Source organism: Ruditapes philippinarum, unplaced genomic scaffold (assembly GCF_026571515.1).
Source record: "Ruditapes philippinarum isolate M1 unplaced genomic scaffold, ASM2657151v2 ctg795_1_1_1_1, whole genome shotgun sequence".
Classification (NCBI taxonomy): Eukaryota; Metazoa; Mollusca; class Bivalvia; order Venerida; family Veneridae; genus Ruditapes; species Ruditapes philippinarum.
In genome coordinates, this window is record NW_026857770.1 from 875,411 (window position 1) to 884,102 (window position 8,692).

General features: G+C 32.6%; 1 protein-coding gene across 1 annotated transcript; it reads left to right on the forward strand.

The window, feature by feature from the left end:
* The first annotated feature begins 4,183 nt into the window (after positions 1 to 4,183).
* On the forward strand, positions 4,184 to 8,104 carry LOC132750944 (uncharacterized). Its single transcript, XM_060741038.1, has 4 exons — positions 4,184 to 5,101; positions 5,672 to 5,824; positions 6,594 to 6,947; positions 7,523 to 8,104. Exons 1-4 carry the CDS (start codon positions 4,438 to 4,440, stop codon positions 7,663 to 7,665), a joined length of 1,314 nt encoding a protein of 437 aa, XP_060597021.1. The 5' UTR covers positions 4,184 to 4,437; the 3' UTR covers positions 7,666 to 8,104.
* The last annotated feature ends 588 nt before the right edge of the window (positions 8,105 to 8,692 follow it).

The following is an 8,692-nucleotide window of genomic DNA, read 5'->3' on the forward strand; positions in this document are numbered from 1 at the left end:
AGTTTCAACTGGCAGGATCACTTTACAAAAAGGTGCACTTGGCTTATGTTGGATCCGAAGGGATGATTCAAAATTATTGCCAACTACAAAGATAGGACTATAAGACTTTAAATGGACAGTTTGGATCTCAAGAATAAAGTGTTTTTTTGAGATGTTAAAACAATGGTGGTGCTTTATAAAGAAATCATTATACATTGTTTAGTACCATACTGGATTAAGATTCTGTACGTGGACTCGTACACATATTAGAGGCCTGCATTTATTCAATAATTGTTGACTTTAATATCTTGTTAATAATTTTTAACCCAATGATTTGCGTGTTTGTTAAACTTGTGATTTAGATTTTATAACAACATAATGGTACATTTATGAACATAAAGAAGTCAATATCTATCGGCTGATTTGAATAGTTTATTAAAGAACAACATGTGAATCATTTTTGTCATGAACTGGTTAAAAAGTCAATGTACTGCCATACCATGGCATATAAAGCATGCATCACAATTATTGACAACTTTGACATTTTTAAGTATGAAAGTTATCATATGTACGTATTTTGACCTAAAATAACAAAATTAAATAAATAAGAAAACAAAGATCACAGTTATTTCTTTATCACAGTCTTTACCATATCTTGGTAATTACAATTGAAATTTTATATATATGTATATAATTATGCTTCTAAAACAATTTTCAAACATTAAGGAATATGTGAAATACGTACTGCAAATGCTTGTCCATATAATATGTAATCATTAAAATATACATGTATGCATTCATTTCTTATTTAAGAATTCAACTTACACTTAAAAGAAAATATATTTCTTATTACCTCCCTTTATGAAATATCAATTCGGTATTATCTTTACAAATAATGCTTTTTGGAACATACAATATTGATAAATCTTCATTTGAGCATGATATTTATTATACAAAACCAAAGTTAATTTTAGGATATTTAAATGACGTTAAAATAATAACAATCATACAAGGAGGAATCACAGACAGTAAAATCCCCCGCCGAAAAGGAGGAAATACATTTCATAGGGGAAGTAACCCTTACATACATGTAAAAATCCAAGTACTAGTAATGACACTCGTGAAAATAAATGAAAAGTTATAGCCTAGAAATAATAAATCATGACAAAAATAACACTCCCAAAAAAAATATCTATCTTCCAGTGAAGTTTCAGATAAATTGATCCTTTATGACACATTGCCCAATGATTAACGCAAAAACTGAACAAAAGACAATTACTTCAAAGAGCTACAATTCTTGTGTTTTCTAGAATATTCATCCTCGCTGAGATATATCCACAGTTGGTATCTAAAATATTTGCTCCAGCTATGCCGTGCCAGTCCTGCCATGTGCTTCCTTACGTCGCAATGTGGTTTATACCTTTTCCCATACTGGTCACAAACACAAATACTTTCTGCAAAACAAAACGTTATTATATTTTTAAAATGTATAATCAATTTGTTTCTTATTTCAGCGACTCTATTTAACGAGGAATTGTTTCAACACAACCTTTTTTCCTTATTCTTAGGCCGATAGAAGACATATTTACGAGACTGTTATGATACAATATGTCACAATTTAGTGATATAAATATTAGTATCGTATTTTAAAAATGCTGTTTCATTGAATTCTAACTGATAATATGATTACTAGTATATGAACTTGAATATAAAAATATTTTGAAAAAATAATAAATTCTTAACACAGCAATGTGCTTTCAAAATATGTGTATATTTAGGTCCGAGTGGGAGCATCTCTGAAGATGAGTCCGAGTGGGAGCATTTTCAATTTTTATAAAAAGAATTAAGAAAAACTGCTTTCTGAATGGAAATATTTGAAAGTAATCTGGAAAAATGGATAAACATGACTCGGTTTATGTTCCGGTACGTTAAAGATAATTTTCAAGAAGGTTTTAAACCTTATTTCATATATGTTTCGGGAAAAGTCCGAGTGGGAGCATTCAGAGAAAAACACTTATCCCGTTTTCAGGCCTAAACCAGGCAATAAATCTATAAACTTTTTTTTACAATTATCTCAAGTACTATAGCCATTCTTTGGTGCGCTACATGATTTTTTAATACTCTTACGTTTCTTATAATAAAAGTGTATTTTACCTTCGAATCGACGAAAAAATGGTCCAAGTGGGAGCATTCAGCAGGTGCGCGATGACGTAGTATCCTACCATTGATATTTTTAACAATAAATTACTTTTCTTTTACATCACCGCCGAAAACTTTAAATAACTTTTCCCAAGCTTTTTTTCATCTTTGTTCTTTTAACACTACTACATGACTATGGTAATAGAAATATACAATATACATTATAGTACATATGCACAATGTACAATTACCATTCCAAATTTTACCAGTTCATGAATACTGCATGAGCCGGTGCTAGGGGGCGTGGACGATAACTTGCACGTCCCAGTAACGTCCATGAACAGGTTCAATCGAACCGAGCCTGCAACATTTTCAATTTTGTCGTTTTGAGCGTTCTTTAGGGATTCTTTATTTCTCTCTGTTTTGACATATTATTAAGTGTCTGTATATGTACAAGAATAATGCTCGCGTTTGTTTTGTAAAATATTTAAATTATATAATGAATAAATTAAGATTATAGATCATGCCAAACTATCCCTTTCTTTAACTTTATTCAGAATATTCATACAGACCTGTGCATTAGAAGGGGGTGTAAAGGTGAAGGGATACTTTTCATTTATGATATTTACTATAAACTTGACAGATATTTGTATACGGAAGCGTCATTGTGCCAATTAACATGTTCTATAAAAAGTAGAGATAAAAAAAACCTAATTAGGAGTTTATAACTACTACGTAATCCTTCATAACTCCTTCGTAGGAGATAAAAAAAGCCTAATTAGGATTTTATAATTCCTACGTAGGAGTTTTAAACTCCTAATTAGGCCTTGTTATCTCCTACGTAGGAGTTACCATTTTTTATAGAATATGTTAAATTGGCGTACATTTTTTTCCAAATGGCTGTTTAATAATGAATTAACATTATTTACCTGTTTATCAGTTTTCAGTCTTTCATTTCCCTTTAAATCATAATTATTCATAACTCTGTCAAATGAAAATGAACAAATATGCATGCGTGTGCTTTCTGATTAAAGAAATCCACTGAGGTCCAAAAGCCTATGAAACATAAAATTTGAATTTCTTACATAGTTAAAACAGATTGATGTGCAACAGATAATCTTGGACGGAGTGATGTTCAACACCCAGAGATAATTGAGAAATCGTATCTAAAAAGTAACTATGAGACTATGTTTGCGCTATTCTTCTTTTATTTAATATGTTCAGTTTTTGGTCATTTTTTTAATAATTAGAATAAATATTCTGGGTGGACGGAGTGAGCGAATGATCTTAAATTGTGCACAAAATCGGTAAAATTTTTCAGTATATATAGCTTTCCGAGATTATCTTAATCCATTTCTGTAGAGGATAAGATTTTAGCTGTTCCTGCTCACATTGACGCTTATTTGAGCGATGAAAGACAACGGAAAATGACGAAGTATGTCTAGTTTTAGCGAACTTGATTATATAGCATTAATACTCCAGTTTTAAGACTTTTTGTATATAAGGTCGCATGCACATATTTCCCTTTTCGAACCTTGTTTCTTTCTCTCTCTCTATATATATAGAAAATGTATCAAGCGGAGGTTTGAAGAAAAAAACGGACGAAAATAAGAGAGAATATGGGTAACAAATCCTATAATTGACGGGTAGCTGTCTTCAATTTGTTCAACAAGAAATATCATGTGACATAAAGGATAGCTTAATTGGGAAATAGAATCGATAAAAAACTTTAATGGTTTTAGAATATTCTTATTTCACAAGGTACAGCTGAGCTCTTAAGTAGGCCGATTTTTTTAAATATAAAAATAAGAATGATAAAAATCAGCATCGTCACTATTACATGTATCGTCGTCATAGTCGTTATCATCCTCATAATTATCATAATCATCAACGTCAACAACATCTTCTTCTTCATAATCGACTTCATCGTGATAATTATACAAGCTAAGTCCACAAAACATTAGTCTTATTACTAAAATTCTATAAACTTATATACAGGAGTAGATCTTTCGAACATTTATCCGAGCTTAGCGGTAATTAGCTTGAATCAAATGGAACGTGCGAATCTACGGACCATGCGCAGTTAAACCGGTCTTTATTTACAAAACACGTCTCAGTTGGAGTTCGAGCGTCTTTCGAATGATGGGACTGGCTAAATACCGGAATTTATTTTAACAATTGTCACAAAACGGTCATATTTCGATAATGAGATATCGCCTTTAACAATACAGTGTCCGTACAATCGCCTGTGGATTATGCGTCTTATAAAATCTTTGAAATAAGTTTGTATTCAAGTACTCGTTCTTAACCAAAAATAAAATGAAGACAAAAAGCGTTAACAGTTTAATATTCGTCATAAGCGCCATAGTTTTCTGCTTACAAGCGGTCGGATATTTTGCACCGGCATGGTTTGTCCAAGAGGTCGTGTACAATCATGATATCAAAGGTATTTTAGCTGATGGTCGCCGTTTCAAGTTGCCATATTTTCAAAACTCTCATCAAGATTCCATGGACATACCAAAGTTTGCTGAACCAAGTGACTATGGCGACGAAGATAAGATGTCCACGATTAGCAATAGTAATACTCCGGTCAAAGATGTATCGTCGCGTAGAAAAAGGGCCGTAGTAAAGCCCGCCGTTACAAGCGAAAAACTTACTCCTGGGACAGACTGTATCGGAAGTGACTGTCCGAGTATAAGTCAAATCTCTGCAAATGGAAATGGCCATTTTTTATTGGGAAAAACCGAAGCTCCTCCGAAGACGTCGTTGTCACCTGTAAATATGATTACAAGCGGGAGTGAAACAAACAACAAAAAACAAATGCGCATGCCCGAGAACAAAAAATCGTCTTTGCTGTATATAACTGCCGGTCTTTGGTATAGCAGAGCTTGTATAACAACAACGGAGCCTGATTCCGACGGCGACGGGAACAATGATATGCAGTGGTGTACACTGTACTCGAGGTTTGACGACAATACATTAGGTAAGTGGGATTTTTTTAAACGTATATTTATAATTGCTCAAAGTGAATTAGTTTCTTAAAGGCACATTATGCCTCAGAAACAAAATATTTTTTAGTTTTTTAGAAAGGGCAAAGTTGTATTTATACATGTATATGTTTAAGTTATGGTTTCACAGAATGTTAGATGCTTGTAATCTGAAAAAGTGGCGATAAATGTGAAATATTTTGTCATAGAATATGCAAAATGTAAACAAAGTAGTATTTTGACTTCCATACAAAATACTAATTCACCATAAATGCACTTAATGCAAAAAGCAACACATGAAAAAGATGGCTCAAGTAATTGACCGATGAGTAGCTTTTTGGATACTATTAATGACCATAAGAATTAAAGCATTTCTTACACATAATGGACCTATAAGTTTCACTAAATCGTTGGTACGCAAGGATGTGTGCGTACGTTAAGATTCCTCGTGTAAGCGACAGCGATAAATTATATATAAACAAAACCATTCTTCGTTCTTACAAATCGGTGACTGCAATATCTAGATGTTATTTCTATTACTAATTTTGGAACTATTTGTTTTATAGAAAAGAGGATGAATATTTTTGAGCTGAGACTTGAGGCCACACTGGGGATTGTGTTCAGCGCCATGTGTTTGTTTATATCCAGCACAGCGTGCTGTTCTCACAGGCATCACGGACGTCGGGCACTGTCTTCTTTGGCGTCGCTTTTTATTTCAGGTGATTTCAGATTATTATATCTTTAATTGATGCGAAATATATGTTAAAATCTTCCGGATGTCTTTACGAAAATCATTGAAAATCAAATATATTCAGTTAGATTATATAACTTATGTTAGATAGAAAGAACGTTATTTAGCAGAAATATAATAATGCTGAATAAAATGGTGTCCGCGTAATGCGTTAAGAAATTAAAGTTAAATCATTCTTTTCTCTTTTATTTTGCTGATTGTTCTCTAATTTATTCAGATGTATTTTTGGGATAATTTTAATGACTGGATATCTTAAACATAGAGTTAAATAACAATTAAAAACATTTGGATGGACATTCGCTTAACATAATATTAATTGAAAGTAATTTGTAAAATATGCAATCTTTCCATAAGATTCTGTATGTTGTAATTGAGATTGCATACCACACTTATGTGAAATTATATATATGTATATAATTATGCTTATAAACAATTTTCAAACATCGAAGAATATGTACTGCAAATATTTGTCCACGTTATATGTAATCATTAAAACATATGCATTCATTTGTTATTGAAAAATTTGACTTAGACTTTATAGAAAATCAATTTTATTACCTCCCTTTATTTATATGAAATGTTTAGTTCGGTAATATCTTTATAAATAATGCTTTTCGAAACTTACAAAATTGATACATCTTTATTTGAGCATAGCATCATATTTATGGTATAAAACCATAAAAAATGTGCTACAGATCTTTAAGATCTTTAATTATACATGTATTTATTCCCAATAGGAGCAATAACAGCTGTTCCTGTTGTGCATATTGTGATACAACACGTGCAAATACACGAGAAAATCGTGCGGCCCCGGAAATGGATGCAATTGACTAAAATGATGCACCGACAACATGACCTTTTCGACCATTACTCTGTAATTTTGTGTGGCGTAGCCAGTCTACTGTCCGTGCTTTCAGCGTTCATCATCACGATTATCTCGTGCAGAAGTAACTCCAAACCTGACAACTGGTACAGCTTGAATCGCAGCGTGCACGAGGAGAAGGACAGCAAGCACGAGTTACCGATAAACTGGGTCCACAATAGCAAGATCACCGTGCCACCAGTTTCAGAAATCAAAGATGAAACTAAAGGTTAGAAAAAAACTTATGGTTGTCAATTTGTCGCCCGACTATTTATTAACTGAGACATAAAAATTATTTGATTCGTGAAGACTTATGTAAGGGAATTCCTTTTGTCAAAGGTCGAAAATTGTTAGCAATTTTGCATTTTAGTATGATATATATTATCTCTCCTTTTTCCGGTATATGATTAAATGAATAATCTTGTAAAAATCCATTACATTAAGTTTCCAAAATTTCCGTCGGAATCAATCCATTGAAATTAATTTCTTGTTTCTGCAGAATGCCCCCACTGCCTACCACACACCAAACTTTTCTTTCTACTTTAAAAGCAACATAAAAAAAAACAAAGTGAAAACTTTGTCATATTTTCAGCCCGCGGGCCGCCAGGCGAGGATTCGACAAAGTGGTGACATTGTCGTGTTTTCGTTTTTTTCGTTTGGCGCCCAGCAGGAAATGGCACAAATCAGCCACCATTGTTTTTTTTCTTCAATCGTGTTTAGAACATAACTTACATTTTTATCCAGTAAAATTTCTGGACGGTAGTTGCCCAAGAAGAATAAATGTCTTGTCTCTTGAATTTTCAGAAGAATCAGAAAGTGGTTACAGCGAAGTCAAAGATGACGTCAAAGAAGAAGCTACGTCATCAGTCCACGACGGTGGCTCTATTGGCAATGACTGCGACACACTTGAGTTCGATCCTAAGGAAATGACTACTTTTGATATGTAACACGTTAACATTACAGTAGTTTAAAAACTGCCGGAAATATATATGATTGTTGAAGGTGGATATAGATAGAAATTTAATTGTTATTTTAACATGTTGTCTTCATGTTACATATATCAACTTATAATCTTTATAGTTTCAATCACTTTTAAACATTGTTTTTAAATAATCACCCACGTGCTCCATGGGGTTGTTCACATGCGAAATTCTTCACTAAAATTCCAATTAAGACTTTTTATGGGTACATGTAGAACTTTACGCTGAATAAATAACTTACTTCTGGAATATGTATACACGTGATAATTATGATTAATTCAATTTAATTAAGTTCATCTACTTATTTCTTACATACTCGTCGATGATTGGCTGTTTGACAGATCACGTGAAGGTGACAACCTATTGTTGGTCGTCAGATCCTAATGCTTATCGTTATTTAGGAGCTGATTTTCTGTCGTTGATATAACGTCACTCTTTAGCTCCCACCAACCGCCATCCCCGGACAATAGGGTTTTTAATGTTTGCGACACTTTAAAAGCTAAAAGAATTTTTTCTGTCGTTGATATAACGTCACTTACAAACTATGCTGAATTAATGAACATTTTAGCAAATTGAAATGCCATAAAACAGCTTTGATCACACAAAGTGTATATGTACGATGTACTCATTAATTAATAGCATTGTTGAAAAAAATGATACAAATTCAGTTTGTATATACATGTATTATTATTTTTTAATTTAATATAATTCTATCAATATTTTGTGAGATTAAAAAACAGTCACAATATACAAATGTACATGTATTTACAGTTATTATATTCGGATCACATCGTTCATAACTCATGATCATCTACATGTATATAGCCGAAGATGGAAGAGTTGCCATTGACTAAAAAAGTGGCACTGATTTTGTCAGCTGTGTCATAGATGTACTGGCGGTCCTCAGATATGTTTATTCTTTCTCGCCTTTTCACAAATAATGCCAAAAAAGAGAATTCTGTTGTTCACGTACAATTATATGTACATGTATGTA

Coding starts and splice junctions, on each gene's coding strand:
- LOC132750944 (XM_060741038.1), top strand. CDS start 4,438: ATGAAGACAAAAAGCGTTAACAGTTTAATATTCGTCATAAGCGCCATA. Junction 5,102..5,671: donor GTTTGACGACAATACATTAG/GTAAGTGGGATT, acceptor TTTGTTTTATAG/AAAAGAGGATGAATATTTTT. Junction 5,825..6,593: donor GGCGTCGCTTTTTATTTCAG/GTGATTTCAGAT, acceptor TATTCCCAATAG/GAGCAATAACAGCTGTTCCT.